The 21,019-nt window shown below is 40.8% G+C and overlaps 3 protein-coding genes and 2 non-coding genes across 5 annotated transcripts; 2 read left to right on the plus strand and 3 right to left on the minus strand.

Moving 5' to 3' along the window:
• Positions 1–2,652: 2,652 nt before the first annotated feature.
• On the minus strand, positions 2,653–3,197 carry LOC110907358. Its single transcript, XM_022152350.1, is given in 3 exon segments — positions 2,653–2,919; positions 2,922–2,962; positions 3,173–3,197. Coding segments are annotated over 3 exon segments (333 nt in total).
• On the plus strand, positions 2,780–2,932 carry LOC118486829. Its single transcript, XR_004879996.1, has one exon. It is a non-coding gene; the product is annotated as a U4 spliceosomal RNA (small nuclear RNA).
• Positions 3,198–4,178: 981 nt separating the features above from the next.
• LOC118486837 lies at positions 4,179–4,330 on the plus strand. Its single transcript, XR_004880005.1, has one exon. It is a non-coding gene; the product is annotated as a U4 spliceosomal RNA (small nuclear RNA).
• A 172-nt stretch (positions 4,331–4,502) lies between these two features.
• LOC110903693 lies at positions 4,503–6,842 on the minus strand. The gene is made up of 6 exons (XM_022149473.2): positions 5,725–6,842; positions 5,552–5,654; positions 5,328–5,383; positions 5,018–5,188; positions 4,798–4,911; positions 4,503–4,729 (listed from the first exon to the last, which is right to left on the minus strand). Exons 1-6 carry the CDS (start codon positions 6,112–6,114, stop codon positions 4,637–4,639), a joined length of 927 nt encoding a protein of 308 aa, XP_022005165.1. The 5' UTR covers positions 6,115–6,842; the 3' UTR covers positions 4,503–4,636.
• A 143-nt stretch (positions 6,843–6,985) lies between these two features.
• Positions 6,986–9,801, minus strand: LOC110903692 (gibberellin receptor GID1C). The gene is made up of 3 exons (XM_022149472.2): positions 9,396–9,801; positions 7,432–8,424; positions 6,986–7,343 (listed from the first exon to the last, which is right to left on the minus strand). The coding sequence occupies exons 1-3, from the start codon at positions 9,432–9,434 to the stop codon at positions 7,221–7,223; spliced, it is 1,155 nt and encodes a 384-aa protein (XP_022005164.1). The 5' UTR covers positions 9,435–9,801; the 3' UTR covers positions 6,986–7,220.
• Positions 9,802–21,019: the final 11,218 nt, after the last annotated feature.

Genomic DNA, 21,019 nt, shown 5'->3' on the forward strand with positions numbered 1-21,019 from the left:
ACCACGGAAACTTTTATTACATGCTACAAATTACAATGTTAATGTTACATGGAGAATCAAAACTAACTGATCTAAAAGGTATGAAGGAAAACATACTGTACATTCACAAGGTGTGACCAAAAGAGCAAGGGCATAATCGTCGATCTTTTTTATCGTGGTGTCTGTCAGGGGTGGAGTCTATGCCTACACACTTGAGAAAAGCATGTTTTGCAAGACCAAAGATATGACACGGGTGGTGAGAATGTTCGGCACTCCCCTCATTTGTTGTGGACGGTTCTGCCCTTTGTCGAGCATTCGGTTTCTTTGCTCTTTGAACTACTTCACTTGTGCTTGTTCTTGTCTCCTTTATTTCATTTTCTCTAACCTGCGTATATCATCAGACATTTAGCATACAGTTTTACAACAAAACACTAGTTCAATCACAAAAGTTCAAATTTAGATGCATACAAACCTCATAATCATTTATTTACAAAAAAAAAAAAAAAAAAAATTAAAACACCAATAAAAAGTGTTAGCAAGTCAACCCAACCCAGCCTGACCCGTTTTGACCCATTACCCGATCCAACCATCTTGATACCTTTACTCAACAACCGTGGTATTGTTTTGAAGGTGGTGGTGTGCTTATTTGCTGTGGACGGCTGAAATTGTCACCTAGTTGTGTACATGTACATATACATATACACACATGCATATATATGTGTCATTAATCATGCCTATTCACAAAGTTGTAGCTTTTAGATAATGCATGCCTATTCAGATCAAGTCAGCACCCATAATATAACTTAACTATCAGTTGGAAAGTATTGAAAAACCACAAGGCATAACCAACAATCCTAAATGTGTTACATACTCACTTCTAGTGTCTATCTGTATTTTGTCTGCCACAAGCTTGTCTTGAAAGAACATGAATGTTTCCAGTGGCGACTGGCGAAGCTTGAGATTTCCGACCGGGGGTCGAAAACGTATATACCTTAAAAAAATTATAAAACCGGGGGGTCGAAAACGTATATAATTATAAAAATTAATAGCGATATAATAAAGTAACACACCTACAAAGCGCTTAATACTCGCTTTGCTTAAAGGAAAAGTAATGTAGCATAACAGGTACTTTTTTCATTCTTTCTTTCTTACCATTTTAGCACACAATGCTGTCTTGTTCAAATATTTCTTTAGTAAGAATCTCTTTGATCATAAGCAAGATGAATATTACACCTTAGACAAGAAATGCAATATTCATCCATCAGTAACCTTAAATAACATATTATTAATTAAGACTTAGGGTTTACTTTCATGAGATTGATCACTAGCAGCTCATAAATTCAACAAAGAAACCAAAACAACTCATTACACTTAAAAACAAATTTTAAACAAATTCATAAAAACTTAAAACAACAATAGTCAATAGTGTCAAATTCGTTCATAATTAACAAATTCGATTAGTTTGAAGTCAAAATACACATTCAGATAAACTTGTAGACAATCAACAGTCACTCAACATCAAATATGTATGATATAGAATTTGTCAAATGAAGCAGAGATGTGAGTATATTTGACTTCAACAACTTCTTCTTACTTGCTTTGCAGCTGTAACAGAAATGGTGAGCCAAAAAAGATGGTTGTTCATTTGAGACAGCCCAACAGATTATTACAGACCCATGGAGCCCCGGCTCGTTATCCTTCCACTGTCGTGAGCGAGGGGTTTTCGCAGCTCTGTGAAGCCAGCCTTACGCAGTGCCCCCTGCTTTAGGAACCACGTGACCCAAGCCTTCGCTCAAGACACATGGACCAACTCACAACTTGGAACGGGCAAGCCAGCTTGTGCACCAATGGAGCCAACCTGACTGGACTGAGTCACTGTCCAACCATCTTTAATACCCTCACTTGAGTTACAGGCAAGCGCTACCAAGCCCGGTGATACAAGGTCTGCAAATGTGTTTTACAAATAGGAGGGAAGATTGTTCTTCAGTCGATGTGGGATAGAAATGGTACTTTTTGAATCTGAATGAGCAATTATAATTTACACTCATAGTAGCTTTTCTTCCTGAAGATCAACTTGCCAAAGTGACAAAATCTTTGTTTTGTTTATATTAGAGTAAAATAACAGCCGGACAGTTTACCGTAGGTGCACTACTTCACACCGGCTGCAGAAGATGGAGTCGCGTATTGGACTTGATGCTAAATTCAGGAAAAACAGAAGAATGAAAAGATGCCAAAAGCACATATCAGTCTCATGACATATAAACTCCATATACATAAGATGGATGCCGGATAGATGACATACCCAGTGTATTATTTATTAATTATTGTTTTATCTTCCAACAGGTTAGTTTTTACATGATGTTAACTATTGAAAAATGGTTATTTGATTGAACTTTGTATCTGGGTTATTGTTTTATAACAAAAGCCTTCTTTTATAGGCTACAATCAAAGTAAATTATACAAAAGAAGAACATGGTCTGCTCACTAACCCACTGATTAAATTAAGTAACAATTAAAAGATCTAATTCTAAAAAATCGCAGCAGATTTACTAAAGAATCATCACCAGAACGAGGTTATAACTGACAAGCACAAATTATAAATTAGGTTATAACTGCATGAAGATTGAAAAAGATGATGAGGTAAACTCAACTAGCAATTAGCACACAAGTGATTCAAAAGCAAATTGAATGGCTGTGAAAGAAGTTTTGAGTTTGTGATTGATCCCACATCGGAGGAGGGTATGAAAGGGGGAGGGGTGTTGGGATATAAAAGACGGGGGTTGTGGAAATGAAAAAAAGTATCTTTGCGCTTGGGGCAATGACGCAGCTAATGAGGTAATAACCGAGGCGCGTCAATTGCTGGTTGAAAACTATTTCCAAACCCCCTCCTCGGCTTTGGGTCTCCCTTGGCCGTCGAGAATTTCTGGAAGGGCTCCCTTTTGAGGGTAAAGCCCTACAATCTCTGGTTCTAATATTTCTTTTTCTTAGAAGTTTGCTACTATTTTCTTAAATAAATTGTAAAAGTTTTTTGTTCATTGTATTTCAGTTGTTTTTTTGATCAAAGCTCATTGAAGTTTAATGTTTTGCTGATGGCTCTACATAAAAAAAATCAAAGACTGGCGTTTATTTTGTTTCTTATTTGTCTGTTTTGTTTCTTATTTGTCTGTGATGGAGTATATTAGTATAAAGATACCGCAATTTAGTAGGGTTAAAATCATGTATTCATATCGAACAGATAGATTCGGTTAATTCGAAACCAGAATTTGTTATTCCATTTCAATTTGGTACAAATATTGGGTCGTTCAAGTAAAGTTTGAATAAGGAACACAGGTAAAACATGCCCATATGACATCAGAATGTATAAAAATGGTCGGATAGTAACATATCTAAATCGCATAAAAGGCCCATATCAACAAAAGGTTAGGAGGGAATGCAGTTTCCTGCATCTGTACATGGCCTATACAGGATGCAGCTGCGGATAATCTTGAAGCATTTCGTGTTCTGTAACATGTCAGGTAAACAATAAAAATTCATGATTTAAAAGCTAGCAAAGAAAAACAAGTGCAAATAGGTCTCCTCATGACTTGAGGCACTTTGCTTTCTGATGTTGAACTTGTAATTAGTTTTAGCGAACAGTTTTCCAAAAAAGATGGTTGTTCATTTGAGACAACCAAGCAGATTATTATGGACCCATAGAGCCCCGACTCGTTATCCTTCCACTGTCGTGAGCGAGGGGTTTTCGCAGCTCTGTGAAGCCAGCCTTACGCAGTGCCCCCTGCTTTAGGAACCACGTGACCCAAGCCTTCGCTCGAGCCACATGGTCCAACTCACAACTTGGAACGGGCAAGCCAGTTTGTGCACCAATGGAGCCAACCTGGCTGGGCTGAATCACTGTCCAACCATCTTTAATACCCACACTTGAGTTACAGGCAAGCGCTACCAAGCCCGGTGACAAATGGTCCGCAAATGTGTTTTATAAATAAGAGGAACTATTTTTCGTCAGTCGATGTGGGATAGAAATGGTACTTTCTTTAAACATAAACTTTAATATCAGAATGAGCAAATATTTGTTTTGCATATTTTGGACTTAGATAACGGCTTAGTAATTTACTTGTCATCCAAAAACGAAAATGATAGTCCACAGATATATCGTCCGTTGAAAGGGATATAAAAGAGGGGTTGGGGGTAAATGTTAAAGTATCTTTGCGCTTGGGGCAATGACGCGGCTAATGAGGTAATAACCGAGGCGCGTCAATTGTTGGTTGAAAACTATTTCCAAACCCCCTCCTCGGTTTGGGTCTCCCTTGGCCGTCGAGAATTTCTGGAAGGGCTCCCTCTCGAGGGTAAGGCCCTACAAACTTTAGTTCTGATGATTTTCTGTTATACTGGTTTGTGGTATTTATGAATGCTCCTTGGCTTAGGTTCTTCCTTTTTTAAAAAGATTTTGTTGATATGATAAATCTGTTGATATTTTACGATTATTTATTGATAAGTATGAACAATTTAATTAGAAAGGTAAAATATTTAATAACATGTAATGGTAAAACATACTGTAAAATACAACTTTTTTATATAACGAATATTTATAGCTTAAAAAGACCCATTTCAGACATCAATAAGTTAGTTTAAGATTCTATTTTCTGCTTCTGTTCTTCGCCTAAAGAGGTTGCAACAGTGGATAATCTTGAAGCATATTCTGCTCTGTAAGAGTATCATTTTCCTTCTGTGGGGTCCATAACACCTCAACTGCCTGTAAAATGTTGGCAAACAAACATAAAAAATCATGATTTGTGAATTAGCAAAGAAAACAGGTCTCACCAGTATATTGTTTGAAGGGATAGATGCAAGCTTTTGCAAAGCTATCTTCACAAGTTCCCTCGTTTTGATCGGTGGCAGTTCATGTGCGCCGCTAGCAGCCACAATAATCGTAACCTTTTAACCAGAATATATACTTTTTAGTCAAGGAATGTTTGACAGATTATGTGATACCGAATAATTAGAATCAGATAAGCAGTTGTAATAAAACGTACGTACTCACCACAATATATTTGTTACAGACTGCATCGGATACCACCTCATGACTTGTTACACTTTGCTTTCTGATGTTGTTGGAGTTGACCAGAGTCTCCTCGTCAAATTTATCCCTTTCTTCTTTAGAAAGTTCATTAAATCTTTTCTCGCATTCGTCTTCTCCCCTTTTCACTTCCACCTGCAACATGTTAATAAACAAAGATTTGACTTTTAAGGTTCACATAACAAAAGGTTTAATGATCTTTAAGTTTGTGTCAAATATCAACCATTTGACAAATTATCAAGCAGAAACAAGACGGGTAACTTTAAGGACTTACCGAAGAATAACCAGAAATACAATAATCAAGATGTTGAAGCATGGATAGTGTTGTCTCTGTAACCAAACAGAAATCAGTTAAAACATCAACGAGCGGTAGCAAAGTGTCACGACCTGCCTAAATTTTAATCGTTATGCACGAGTTCTGGAATGTTCCAGATAAAAAGATAACTCCATGACAAAACGGTGGTTATTGTGACACATCATTAGCGGTTATTATTTTACCTTGTAATATATGCCCGAAGCCCTTAGGGGTGGAGGTATCAGCTGTCTCCGCTATTTGATTAAGATCCTTTTGCAGTGATCTAGCGATACCCGACAATCCAACCTTAACAATATACAAAGTTAGTAGTAGTTACCACAAATTGTACTATACAGATTCTTGAAAAGCAGAATACCTGAAGCTTAAGAACACTTATTTCGACACGATTTTCATCAGCATACCGTCTTAATCGCAAGTAAATTGCAAAAACAGTAACAATGATAATACAACAATCACGGAGACTAAATTCAACTGCAAACACTTGCCGGGCTGGGCTATTGATATGAGTGCTATAACTCTTAGAAGAAGATGATTCTGGGCTGCCACCGGTCTTAGTGTTATAACGTCTAGAATAAGAGGATCTTGGGATGTTACAACTTTTAGAATATGAGGATGTGGCGGTTCTGCTAGAACTCGAAGAACGAAAAGAAGTCCCGCTGATCCGTCCACCGGAAGCAGCCAACGCAAGGTGGTGATGGTACACCATTAGCAAACTCAATAAAACCATCCCAGTCATTGACATCATAATTAGTCAAGTTTGAGTTAACTAACGTGTTAGAGAGTGGTTTAAGTTTATAGATATGATTATTTCGTTTGGAAATTTCTCCGTTGGAGTTGTGTCTTACGGTCAATGAGTGAAACTTACTATCCTTACATTGCAAGTTCCATGTTGTTACCAAATAATATTCAATGCTAATGTATTTTCCATGTTGTTACCAAATACCCTTTTAACAAACTAGGACCCTGCTTTGCTCTTTCATATCAAATTCCATAAGTGTGTCATTATTAGAAGTGTACCCCTAATTAATTGAAATAATAAATGGGGATTCAAAGCAAATGTCTTGTCTACATCCAAAAGAGTTCATAGGTACATGTCGTACATATCTGTCTTTAGATGAACATGGTTGGTATTTCATTGCCTCAAAAGGAAAATATATTATTATTTAAAAGAATAAATAAACAAATTCAGTCTTATGTACAAATCTTACCAATGAAAACTATTTGGGCTCTAAGGTAGGATATAGGGTTGTTTAACGAGCGAGCTTAACTGAATAAACATCAACTTAAGATCGAGCTCAAAACATCTCGAGTCAAGCAGGCCAAGCTTGTAAACTTCAGTTCGAACTGGAAAAACCGAGCCCATATTGAGTCAAGCCAGCTCGGTGAGATGACTCGTTTGTAATAATTTTGAATGTTTGCCTAGACGGCTAGACCTACTCCACATCAACTCGTCAATAAGTCTCTATCGGGTCTTAATAACATTAATGAAGCATTAATGCATTATTGGCCTCATTGCAAGTGGGAAAACATGCAAGGTTCCATTTACTGGTAGTAGTGGAACAACGTGCTACCAAAAAAAGTAAGAATCATATCTTATATCTTATTAAAACCCAAAATGCTTTATATAAAATGACGATAAGGGAGTAAATTCGGCACTTACCAAACATATATATACATATATATATGGGTCTTAAAACACGTATACACATAATATAGAGTTCTCAACACCACATATGCTAAAAAAAGCAAGTAAAATAACAAAGCTACAGTCACAATATATGCTAAAAACCTTGAGGAATTTGGATCCAGAAGTTGGAAAGTCTGGATCTTGAGCTTGAGGATGAAACAGAGTTAACAACAAAACACCAACTTCATCTTCTTGCATTTTCTTGCAATCCAAAAACACATAGATCCAAAACAACAGTAATTAGTAGTAGCAGTAGTAATAGTAGTAGTGGCACGCGATCTTACAAGCTGCAAACGGAAACCTCAAAAGGGTAAGTCAAATCTAATGAAACTAGTAGAAGTAGAACATTTATTCACAGTCTGGTATCGGTCTCACAAAGTTGCTTATCTCATCCATCACGATATGAAAGTGGTCGTTATTGGGCAACAGGTAGAACCCGATGGTTGCTTTCTCTAGGAATAGAAGTTTGACGTCTTGGCCAGCCCGTTTAAGCCCATCCGCATATGCCAATTGCCAGTCTTGAATCAGGTCCAAACCCGCAACCACCACAAGACTCTTCGGGAACTTAACCCCTTCAAGACTTATACCCCTTGGCCCAAAAGGGTTACAAGCCGGATGGTCCCGATCTTCACCTTCGGGAAGAAAAGCCTTCCAATACCAATCTCTGTCTTGAATCGTTACAAAATATTTAGTATCCAAACGTGTCTCGGATTCGGTTCGTGTCTGCCCACCAAACATTGGATTCAACAGTATGTTTCCCAAAATACAGATTTGAGATTTAACAGCTCGTAAAGCGACCTGATGTACTATGTTACCACCAGAGCTATCTCCAGCCAAGAAAATATGAGCTTTTGAGTCTTTACTCTGCAGCCACGGCCTTGAGTTGACCCATTCAAGGGCGGTCCAGCCATCATCATAGGCACTGGGATAAGGGTGTTCAGGGGCTCGCCGGTAGTTTACAGACACCACCACCGCCTTACAAAGACCCGCAAGCCGGCGGCAAAGAATGTCGTAGATTGCACTATTTGCAGATGAATGTGCAAAGCTACCACCGTGGAAGAATATTATAACAGGAACAAAGTCGGATTTCGATACAGGCTTCTCAAGAAGATTGAAACTTGTCGATAATGGTACCCCGCCTTCGGTCTCCGGTGCAGCCGGTCTGTAGATTCTAGATAGAAGATTAGTTGACCGGTCAATCACAATATCGAAGGAGAATACCCCATCCACAGGGTTCACATTGGCTGGGACTTTCCGGTCAAGGAATTCAGCCAGGTGCCGGTTAAACGTGCCGTCTGGTCGCCTGAGAAGATTGTAAGCTAGCTTGAAATTCGACATGAGGATCCATGTATTCAGTGGAACCACTTTCTACGCACAAAAACAAATGAAAATTTTCAGAACATAAACCCTAAAGGCTAAATCCCTAATGTTTCCGTCAAAATCGAACGAATAGCAACTTCAATCACCTATTTCGTAACCTAAACCAGTTCAAATAACTTTAATTCATCAAACACACATCACATGTGACTACATGAAATTCGAATAAATAAGACCTTCAATCACCAAATTCATAACCTAAACATGTTCAAATAGCTCTCCAGTTCATCAAACACACATCACACGTTACGTGATTTCTACATGAAAATCGAACAAATAACAACTTAAATAACCTAATTCATAACCTAAACCAGTTCACAACTTCACATAACTTCATTGTTACATTTCATTTAACACACAGCATGCGTAACGTGATTTCTACATCAAAATCGAATGAATAACAACTTCAATCACCTTATATAAACCTAAACCAGTTCAAATAACTTCAATTCATCAAACACACATCACACGTAACGTGATTTCTACATGAAAATCGAACAAATAACAACTTCAATAACCTAAGCCAGTTCACATAACTTTAATTCATCAACACACATCACACGTAACGTGATTTCCACATGAAAATCGAACAAATAACAACTTCAATCTTCAGATAACTTCATTTCATCAAACAAACAGCACACAGAACGTGATTTCCACATGAAAATCGAACAAATAACAACTTCAATCTTCAAATAACTTGATATACAAACATCACTCGTTAACGTAATTTCTACATGAAAATCGAACGAACAACCACTTCAATCACCTAATTCAAACCTAAACCAGTTCAAACAACTCCAATTCATCAAAAACACATCACACGTAACATGATTTCCACACGAATCCTACTTACGGATCTAAAACCAAAAAAAACAGAGCCCGATCAACACAAACTAACTAGTCACAAAAAAAAAACCGAAAATCACAAACAAATATCCACAAAAACTGCACACAATTACCTTCGATTCACAGACGTTGATTTGATCGCTTCCCGCCATCAACACTCACTCTGAAGAAATTCAAACCGTACGATACGTATCACGTAGAACAAAAACCCTAAGCTAACGGTGACGTATTACGTATATGATTCAGAGTTTCGAAGTAAGCATCATCACATTTCGAGGAGATATTTTTAGTAAGAATAAGATTCCAGGCGGTTAATATTACGGATCCATAGAGAGGATGACAGGAGGAAGAAGAAGAGTGGTGAGTGAAAGATAAGGTGAAAGAGGAGAGTGTGTGCGCACTTTAGCAAGGGAGTATGGGATAAGGCTAAAATGTTAGGTGAGAATAGAGGTGTAGTTAAACACAAGGGACAATAGAAACGATGAAAAGAGACCCCAATGGTACCGTACATACTCTACCGTCTAGAGGAAGGGAGCCCCGGGTTGCAACTTTATAAACTTTCAAAATTTTCGGAATCTTTATTTTATTATTGTAGGGTATGTGTTTCTAGTCCTTTTTGGGTTTGTTTGTCACGGTATCGTTTTCTTTTAGTTTTATCTATCGCGTGATTTGTATCGTGGAAAATTTGAAGGTAATACGAAGTTGAGTGTGTGACTAAAGTCGTTGTCGTTATAGAGGTCGAGGTTTTAGATGGTATTACCAGTGAAATTGTTTAGACTATTTTATAACAGGTAAAAAGTTAATGAAATTAGTAGCATTCTAGTTTATTTTTATGTTGTAATAACTATAATTTAATGCTACACACGTGTGTATAGTTATTTTTGACCTCAACTAAGTTGGACAAATATGCTTTTGAATTATAAATTCATCTTTGAGTTATTATCCTTATTAATCTATCAAGTTACCATTGAGTTACCCTTATTGTTGAATTGTAGAATTATAAGATCCACTCTCTGTTTAAGGAGCACGAAACATTGAAGAAACTATTTGTGAACGCGTTATTTCGAGAGTTAATTACATGAATGATACTTGTGGTATGCATGTTTTATGGATTTGATATTTTTTTGTTTCAAAAATTAAGGATTCGAACACCGTTGCTTGTAAAAGTGGAACGTGTTTATCCATATCATTAAAGATATTAAAATTACGTTAAATTAATGCCATATAAAAATTTATCCATTTCATTTGAAGTGCAAAATCAGTGGTTATCAAGGGATGCTAATGTCACGAAGTTATCTTTTGATCTCCGTGTGGCATCCTTAAGTCCCGGGATAAGCCAATCCATCATGCTTTTTATGTGAGTCACTAGTTTTGTCTTGCCTTGTACTCATTAGGAGAGCGACAACAACTCTTGACCAGCGGTACGTTCGGCGCATAGACACGACTGGGCACCTACACCTTCTTAATCCACTGAGACCGTCCTTGTTAAAGTTTCAGACTAGCCAATAAACCCAAGCGTTCAAGTACAATCTATATAGCATAACGATCTTCGAACACCCAGTAGCACAACAACAATGATCTTCTATCGTGTCTGTTTTAAGTTTTTCCTTAGTTGGTTTTTAGAGTTGGCGTCAAGGTCCCAACGGTAGTTTCAGGAATATGTGGCCCTGAAGAATGTAGCAGCTTTCATCCTTCATCTTGTTACGGCCTTGCTTGTACCGTAGTTTTTGAACACAAACAAGGAGGACTTCATTGATGCCATGCTAGGCGGCGCTCACGATAGCATACTCGCAGCGTATAAATACCTTCACCAATGTGCCCCATATTTGGTATTCACCTACCACCATTGCATAACCATACTCTAAATTTTAAGCATATTTTGATTAAGAGTCAGTTCCAACGTATCTGAGAATCGACCTACTTTGATACCACATTGTCACAGAGTTATCTTTCGATCCTAGTGTGGCATTCCCATTTCCCATGGGATAAGCCAATCTATCTCACTCTTTGTGTGGGTCACTGGTTTTATCTTGGCTTTGACTCATCACAAGAGTGACAACAACTCTCGACCGATGGTACGTTCGTCGCTGAAGGGGTATGGTCCTAAAAAGCTGCACAGACCTTCTCCTGGTCGCGCGCAGGACCATACTCCTTAATCAACAAGATGTTCAACTCCCAACCTCGCGCGGGTTGCTTCAGTAAGGACGGACGTCGCGTGAGGTCTAAACAGAAAAGAGCATTGATTTCGACACTTAGCATTCTGGATGAGTCTCCAACACATATAATCCTGCGCGGGCTAATAACGTGCTTAGTAAAGGTCGCGCAGGATCTATAGCACATGACCACTTCAGAAGGTACAAAGGTACAAGTGGCAGATGAAAAGATCCAATCCGCATCCTCCAGGCTCTGCTCAATCGTGCTCCACGATCGTCTGACGTGCAGAAGGTAAAAAGTACGTAAGGACGCCTACGTGGCACCAATCACAGGGCAGAGACACCTGCCCCACGATCTCCACTTGCCTGCTGATGGCAGAGGGACAACAAGGCCGACAACAGTGACACGTGGCTCCATTCACGGTACGCCAGCACAGGAGAACTTCTAGAAGCCACTAACGGTCGACACCAGTGAGACAAGGAGCATATCCGCTATGTTGTCGCCTTCCGGCCCAAGGCCCATCAGCCCACATCCTCTACACCTCTTGTCACACCCCGATTTCCACGTGTATCACCGGTGGGCCCGGTGGGGGAATTACCGTGACGTAGTTGGCAATAATATAGTCAAACCCCAATATATAAATGCACAGTGGAAGCAATAAATATAATTCAACCATTTACTGTAATATCAAATGTATCACAAGTAGTTGAATAATACCCACAGGATGGATCAAAAATAAAAATATTGTTCAACAGATAAGACATCAAGCTTGCGAGACTTCTTAACGATGCTATGGAGCTAATGCCAGCCAATTACGTGTAGTACCTGCACTTAATCTTTTTGGGAAAATACGTCAGTTTACACTGGTAAATACATTCAACTGACTCATTTTGTAAATGATTGAAAATTGGTTTAGATGCACGAGGCATAAACATGTTTGTTTAACTTGGGAAAATTATTTAATAATATAATCTTGTGAACGAATTACATGTTCCTTCTTTGCGTTCAGTAGCCCGGATCATGCCCGGGTTAAAGATCAATAGACACACCACATTTGCGTAAAACCGAGGCGGGTAACCATCGGCTACGTCTTTTAATAGTATAGACATCAACCGGGTGTACGCCTACTCCCGGGTGTCGAGGTCGTGGCCATTTCTTCGAATGATGCCAAGGATATCCGGGACATGGTCATTAACCCCCCAAAGGCTTTTAAGTAACAAGACTGTTTAAATGAGCCGATCAAACTATTCAATTAACCACCTAAGCGATGGAATTATTTGATGCTCAATCAAGCGGTATTTTATATATCGTAACCCAAGCCCGTATAAGGGAAAATAAGTTAAAAGTATTTACCTTTGCAATGTATATTCCTTAATCAATTAAATCACCGATATCTTTTACTGGGGCTCCTATTCTGGAACGAAGGTTAAAATAACCTATTAGAATCCTAACGGGTCTTTATATTAGCCGTAGCCTAGACCGGTTAGTTTCGAGGGATAGATACGGTTTAATCGCGTGAAAGGCGAAAACCGAGAATGGAATGTGATTCTGACCCAACAAGTTCGGAGACTTGTTTTATATGGGTTTAATATTCACACTCTGGATCTTGGGGTCAAAATGATATGGTTTGACCCGTATCGGCTAATTTATGTAAACTAGTTACATAAGCCGAACCGTGCGCGCAATAGGCGCAACGGGTAACCGTAGGAGTCCTACACTGTTTTCCTAAGTCAATATACTTTAAAGAGGTTGTGGTATCAGTAGGATACTTTCCATAATGCCCGTAACGAGTTTTAGTTCATTATACGCCCCGTAGGGGTTTTCCGGTCATTTTAAAGACTTTTAAAGGGATTTCTGAGTTCTACAGGAAACCTGAGTTTCCCGATCAGTTTAATAAGTCTAAAATATCTTATTTATCATTTAAAATCAGTAGCAATTGGAATCGGGTCAAAAGACCTTGTAGAACTCAAGTTTTGGCCGAAAAGGGCCTATTCGGTATTTACCGAACCGTAGCCATAACCGCAGGTTATGAGCAGGTTAAAATTTAATTAAAATCTTTAAAAATTCCAAAATATTATTTTAATACAGTGAAAAGTTTTGGTGACGGAATCTTGGTTTAGGTAGGCGTTATGCTAATTGCGCCGCTTATTATAAAAGTTTATTATAAATGCGCTATTTAGCATAACTCCCATTCTAGACCTCGGATTGGCGTGAAACATTCGGGACATGCTTAGAATTTAGTAAGAAAGGTTATGGTCCCTTCACGTGTCCGAAATACTCGTTTTATTTTAAAAAGGGCGTTACGGTCAACTTTTTAAGTAATTAACGGAAACGCGTAAAAGACTCGGACAACATCGAACCGGTCACAGAGGCTTATGCCATCATGTAACCTGGTCCTAAGAGAGTCCTAAGGCATATCTATATTGCACTAAAACGGGTCAGAACTGAAGTCAAAGCAAAAGTCAAACTTTTGCGATATTCGGTTCCGAACCGGGTCTATATAGCAAATGGCCGAATCAAACGAGCGTAAACAAGTTTATATATTTATTATCATGTTTTATGAGTGTCTAAACAGGTTGCATATCGTTTATATTACAGATTATGCATAAATCGCAAAAATAGCTTTCTGTTGACTTTTTAAGTACACGTTTGACTCGACATTTGAACTAGTTAGAGTGGTGATCATGGGGAACCCTTTCAGAGGTTTATTACCCACATAAATACCAACACATAACCACTTTTGATTCGACAAGCGACTGAGCCATTAAGGATTTATCTTGAAGTCAAACCGTAGTTACGACGGTTTGATTTTTAGCTATTAAACTAGGAAAAACTTAACCACAAAGGATTTGAATGACTTACAGAAGCTTGACACGAATAGGATGCTAAGAGAAATCTTTGAGAGCTCCAAGTATGATCAGAAGAGTGTGTTTGAGGTGTGGTGAACATATGCACACAATGTGTCTATTTATAGTGTTCAAATGGCTCTTAGATCATTACACAATAGCCTACAAGTGATCATGGATGGATGGCATGTGTCTCTAGGTGTTATGGGTCGAGTAGGGGGCGCCCATGCCTCTGGGAAACCCATCCTTAATTGTTTTACCGCTTTAAACAGCCAACAGCCAACTTCCTGTCGCTGGGCATCGCTTACGGACCGTATGGCTTAGGCCTTGCGGTCCGTAAGCCTGTGGCGGATCTCAGTTAATCATTCACTCCCTTACGGTCCGTATGGCATGACCTTTACGGTCCGTAAGGGGTTAAGAACCAATCTTTTTAAATCTTTTTACAATGATTACCAAAATCTTGGTAATTAATAACCTGACCTTTCAGGTTTGAAGGGGTAACTTTGCGATATGGCCCTCGGTTAATTACAAATAAGGACCTCGCGTTATTTACCCGTGTTGTTAAGCCCCCGGATAGTTTACTTATTATCCGAGAAGCCTTAATTTATATAGTTGACGCTTTTAACCCCCCCTCGTACGAATTTGGTCATAAGTTTCTCGTTTTAAAACGGAACTTCGCGGAATTTATATATTATATTCTAGTGAGCGTATTATACTATTACAAGGCTTCGGGTACGTCAAAGGGTCACTCAGAGGTATAATTAAACATGTTGACACAGTTAACCCCCGCAGCTTGTAATCTCTCACTTTCTTCCGCGTTTCGCTTCCGTACGATCCGTGATTTATTCGTTTTAAGGTGCGAGCATCTTTTAGGGTTACTATACAATATACTTACCCTTGTTTGACATTTATAACCCTCGAATTTACATACTTTCAAGGTTTGTCAATATTAGTCTTTTATTAAATATTAAATGCCACGTGTAAGCTCATGAAGGGGTATGGTCCCAGATCTCGCGTCAGCATCGACCGCGAGTGACCATTACCCTTATCAAAACCCCCACTAGCTAACAACCTACTTGTGCCCATGCGGGAACGCGTCGGCACAAGGGTTGAATCCAATCTATCTAGTAACGAAGGAGGACTTACATGGAACATGAGAACGGTAGAGTGATGCGACATAGCATCACATCTGGTGTATGAAAACGGAAGTATTCACAGCGATGCGGCATCGCACCGCATCCAGTGAACACTTCTATCAATACAAGAAAGCCTTACCTTAGGCATAGAAGAAGATGAACGTAACGGTGCGGCTGACACCGCACCATACGGGCATTTTCGTCACCACAAGGGATGCAGGCAAGACGACGATGCGGCTAGCACCGCATCTCGCGTATTCCTTGATCACAAGTAGGAGACGCGGTAACTTCAGATGTTACCGCACGTAGCGATGCGGCTTGCACCGCATCCTATGCACTCAAACAAGTGGGACTGACACCACAGTGCAAGTGGCACCAATGGCAGTTACCTGTCAGAGCTACGTAAGCAATGGACTGACGTGGCGTAACCTCCACAACCGACAAGCCTGACACACCTGCAAAGGTGCAGCACGTCGTCAGTCCATCCATCATCATCCTCCTTCACTCCTCGGCTATAAATACCAAACCCAAACCAGGTTTGAGGTATCTCTACACAACTCTCTCACTACTACTACTATCTTACTTTGCTTCCCAAGCAAACTACTGATTCTCACGCCGGAGAGTGGTAACAAGGAGCACCCCCCACCCCATCCTCCTTGTTACGAGTCACGGCTTGTTTCCTTGTGCAGGAGATCAACCACCGGTGATCCAGCCAGCGATCCTCGAGAGGAAGGGATTAACCCTTCTTGACGAGACCAGTGTGTTAACCCTGCCCGGTTAACCATTGTTTCATCAGCTCAAGACACGTGTCAATACATTATTGGACTCAAAATTTCGAGGTGTTACATCCTCACCCCCTTAAAATAAATCTCGGCCCGAGATTTACTCGAACAAATAGGGATATTTCTCCTTCATCGTGGATTCAACTTCCCACGTGAATTCGGGACCTCTACGGGCATCCCATTTAACTTTAACTATTGGCACGTGTTTTCTTCGGAGCTTTTTCACCTGTCGGTCTTCAATCGACAATGGCTTCTCCACAAACTTCAAGCTCTTATCTATATGCACATCCGTGTGTGGGATCACTAACGATTCGTCAGCGAAGCACTTCTTTAGATTGCAGATGTGGAACACATTATGAATTCCATTGAGCTCTTCTGGTAGGTTTAATTTATAGGCAACTGACCCGACACGTTCGATAACCTCGAAAGGTCCTATGTATCGCGGGCCCAGTTTACCCTTCTTACCGAAACGCATCACCCCCTTCCAGGGTGATACCTTTAGTAACACTTTTTCACCTACCTCAAAGTGAAAATCCTTACGCTTCGGATCAGCGTAACTTTTCTGCCTATCACGGGCAGCTTTGAGACGTTCCTGGATCTGGACAATCTTGTCTGTTGTCTCGAAAACTATCTCCGGTCCCGATAATTGGACCTCTCCCACTTCCGCCCAACAAACAGGCGATCTACACTTCCTACCGTATAATGCCTCGAAAGGCGCAGCCTTTATGCTGGTATGGTAGCTATTGTTGTAGGAGAATTCGATTAGGGGTAAGTTCTTATCCCAACTACCACCTAAATCGATAGCACATGCTCGCAGCATGTCTTCTAACGTTTGAATGGTACGCTCACTCTGACCGTCCGTTTGTGGATGGTAAGCCGTACTGAAGTTCAAACGCGTGCCCAGAGATTGCTGGAAACTCTTCCAGAAATTAGACGTGTACCTAGTATCCCTGTCGGAGATAATAGACACAGGTATGCCATGTAGGGCGACAATCTTATCAACATATAGCTGGGCCAAGGTATCGGAGCTATAAGTCTCCTTGATGGGTAGGAAATGAGCTGACTTAGTCAGTCGGTCGACTATAACCCATATTGTGTCGTTTCCTTTGCTCGTTTTTGGTAACTTGGTGATGAAATCCATAGTTACACACGCCCATTTCCATTCAGGAAGTTCAGGCTGTTGTAGCAAGCCAGATGGCTTTTGATGCTCAGCTTTGACTTGCGCACAAGTCAAGCATTTGGCTACATAGGCGGCTACAGACTTTTTCAAGCCTATCCACCAATAATTTGCCTTTAAATCCTGATACATTTTGTCTGCTCCAGGATGGACAGAATATTTGGAACTATGGGCTTCCTGGAGGATGACATCCCGTAGTCCCCCATAGACAGGAACCCATATCCGCCCATTCAATCTCAAAAGTCCATCCTTGTGAAGAGTTAACTGCTCCTCAGTTATTCCCAACTTTTCCTTAGGATAATTAGCTTCCAACACAGCCTCTCGCTGTGCAGCTAATATCCTTTCAATCAAGTTATTCTTTACTTCCATCCTCCTCGCATTGATGCGGATGGGTTTCATCCTTTCTTTCCGGCTCAGGGCATCAGCGACTACATTCGCCTTGCCGGGATGGTACCTGATCTCACAATCATAATCATTCAAGGTCTCCATCCAACGGCGTTGCCTCATGTTTAGCTCCTTCTGATTGAACAAATGTTGAAGGCTTTTGTGATCTGAATAGGTCACAAACTTGATTCCATATAAATAATGCCTCCACAGTTTTAGTGCGAATACAACGACACCCAGCTCCAAATCATGAGTGGTGTAATTCTTTTCGTGCACCTTTAACTGTCGTGAAGCATAGGCAATCACTTTGCCTTTCTGCATGAGCACACACCCCATGCCAGTGTGTGACGCGTCGCAGTAGACTACGAACTCTTCAGTACCTTCCGGTAGCGTCAACACAGGAGCGTTGCTCAGCCTTTGTTTCAAAATATCAAAGGATTCTTGCTGCTTAGGGCCCCAAATAAACTTTTCCTTCTTCTTGGTTAGAGAAGTTAATGGCGCAACAATTCTTGAGAAGTTTTCAATGAACCTCCGGTAGTATCCTGCCAATCCCAGGAAATTACGGATCTCTGTGGGCGTCTTTGGCTCTTGCCAATTCATGACCGCCTCTACCTTAGCGGGATCCACCTGGATACCACTTTCACTTACGACATGTCCAAGAAATTGGACTTCTCGTAGCCAGAATTCACATTTAGAGAATTTGGCATAGAGTTTCTCGCGATGCAGTAATTCGAGAATACATCGTAGGTGTTTCTCATGGTCGGCTTTATTCCTTGAATAGATAAGGATGTCGTCGATGAATACGATGACGAATTTGTCTAAATACGGCTTACAGACGCGATTCATGAGGTCCATGAACGCAGCCGGTGCATTTGTGAGCCCAAAAGGCATCACTAGGAACCCGTAGTGACCGTAACGAGTCCTAAATGCTGTTTTGTGTACGTCTTCATCTCTGACCTTCAACTGATGGTAGCCCGACCTCAAGTCGATCTTTGAGAAATAGCTAGCCCCTTGCAATTGATCAAACAAGTCGTCGATCCTTGGCAATGGGTACCTATTCTTTATCGTGACTTTATTGAGTTCACGATAATCGATGCACAGACGCATCGATCCGTCCTTTTTCTTCACAAACAGGACGGGTGCTCCCCAAGGAGACGAACTAGGCTTGATGAAACCTTTTGCTAGTAGTTCATCTAGCTGGGTTCTCAATTCCTTCATTTCGGTCGGTGCTAGTCTGTAGGGTGCTCTAGCAATGGGAGCTGCTCCAGGAATGATATCTATTCTGAATTCCACCTGTCTATCTGGTGGCAACTCAGGCAGGTCTTCAGGGAAAACTTCTGGATACTCCGAAATGACAGGAATGTCCTCTATCCTTTGTTTGGGTTCTTCAATAATCACTTGTGCCATATAGATGACATAGCCTCTTTTTAAGCATCTTGAAGCTTTGAGCATAGATACGTTCTCGGGCAGTCCATACTGCGTATCCCCTCGAATGGTGAGCGATTCACCAGTCGGGGTCCTTAGCACAATTTGTTTTCTATTGCAGACGATTTGAGCCTGGTTGTGTGACAACCAGTCCATGCCCAGAACAATGTCAAAACCAGCTAGATTAAAGGGAAGTAGAGATAGCGGAAAAGAATGGTCCTTAATGGATATAATACATCCATCTAATATAGTGGAGACGGTTTCTACAGTGCCGTCTGCTAGCTCTACCTCGTATTTTACATTTAGGGTTTTGACAGGCATATCCAATAGTTTGCAAAATTTTTGGTCTATGAAGGATTTATCAGCACCTGAATCGAACAGTACTCTTGCAAAAATATCATTTACGAGGAAAGTACCTGTTATTACGTTGTCGTCATGCAGGGCTTCCTTCACATCCATTTTGAAGACTCTGGCGTTATTCTTTTTGGTTTCCTCGGTCTTCTTGGCAAGCTTGGGGCAGTTGCTCCTGATGTGCCCCTTCTCACTACAGTTGTAGCAGGTTGCGTCCCTGATCTTCTTACAGTCCACAGTTTTGTGGTCTTTGGACTTGCACAGTCCACAACCATACGTCTTTGACTGCGACTGTGAGTTCGACCCAAGTCTGCACTTCCCGAAGTGGAATTTCTGGCAGTTCTTGCATTTGGGCTTCTCTCCCGATTGTTGCCCATCCTTTCTTGTCTCGCCCCCTTTCTTGCCATCACCGTTTCCACGGTGTTTCTTTCCTGGCCTTCGCGAGGTATCATCCTCACGCTTCCTCTTTTCAGCCTCCTTGTTCCTCTGCGATCTCAGTCGGACCGCGTCCATCGTGAGGGACAAAGAGAGGTCAGTCGCTAACCTGAAGGTCATTGGCCGAGAGGCCTTTACACTAGCCTTTATCGCGGGTTCTAACCCCCCGATAAAACGAGCAATCCTCCTTGGTTCCAGGGTGACTAGATAAGGAACCAAGCGAGACATCGTATTGAAGCTCGTCAAATAGGCCTGGCAGTCCAGATTGGTCATCACCAATGACACGAAATCGGACTCTATCTTCTCCACCTCATGCTGAGGGCAGTAGTTCTCCCTGATGAGAGAAACGAATTCCTCCCACGTCATGCTGTAAAGTACAGCTTTTCCTGAGGCCTGAACCAGCGCCCTCCACCATGCTAGGGCCTCGCCCTTAAATGACTGTGACACAAACTTCACAACATCCCTTTCAGCGCAGCCACTGATGTCCACCACTGTGTCCATCTCGTCCAACCATGTCATACATTCGACAGCACCCTTCTCCCCCGTAAAGTCTCGGGGTTTACAAGATACGAAGTACTTGTATGTGCAGCCCCTGGCCCTGGAAGCATCGGTATACTCCCTCTCGCGACGAACACTATTCTCGTTTGACGAGTGGTTGTCGTCGTCTTTCTTGGGCTTAGACGAGTGGTTATCGTCATCCTTCTTAGGTTTGGATAGTGGTTTGCTGTGGTTTTTCGAGTGTGTCTTTGGCTTTGATGGTGGTTTGGAAACTGTTCTGCTTCGGGACTCTGTATATTGTCGATCCAGAGCTGCTTGCACAGCATTGTCGACAAGAGCCTTGAGTTGAGCGCCCGTTAGATTTATCTGGGCATTATCATAATCTTCTTCATTGGTATGATTACTTCCTTCATTAGGATTTGCCATAGTAGCTTGTATTTGCTGCAGAAGATAATGAAAATTCTATTTAGGAGTTTATCATTGAATTGTCTTTTATGGCAATTCATTAACCATGGTATTGAAGACCATATCTGGTTAATTTGTCACTCA

The sequence above is a fragment of the Helianthus annuus genome, chromosome 14 (assembly GCF_002127325.2).
Source record: "Helianthus annuus cultivar XRQ/B chromosome 14, HanXRQr2.0-SUNRISE, whole genome shotgun sequence".
Classification (NCBI taxonomy): Eukaryota; Viridiplantae; Streptophyta; class Magnoliopsida; order Asterales; family Asteraceae; genus Helianthus; species Helianthus annuus.

Bases quoted from the DNA above. Each gene is read 5' to 3' on its own strand.
- LOC110903693 (XM_022149473.2), bottom strand. From the start codon at position 6,114: ATGATGTCAATGACTGGGATGGTTTTATTGAGTTTGCTAATGGTGTAC. The intron at 5,384-5,551 runs GTAAAATAATAA...GTTTGGTTACAG, and splicing joins CTTCGGGCATATATTACAAG to AGACAACACTATCCATGCTT. The intron at 5,189-5,327 runs GTAAGTCCTTAA...AACATGTTGCAG, and splicing joins GTATTTCTGGTTATTCTTCG to GTGGAAGTGAAAAGGGGAGA.
- LOC110903692 (XM_022149472.2), bottom strand. From the start codon at position 9,434: ATGGCGGGAAGCGATCAAATCAACGTCTGTGAATCGAAG. The intron at 8,425-9,395 runs GTAATTGTGTGC...TTTTGTGCGTAG, and splicing joins TCAACGTCTGTGAATCGAAG to AAAGTGGTTCCACTGAATAC. The intron at 7,344-7,431 runs GTGAGACCGATA...TTCCGTTTGCAG, and splicing joins TGGATGAGATAAGCAACTTT to CTTGTAAGATCGCGTGCCAC.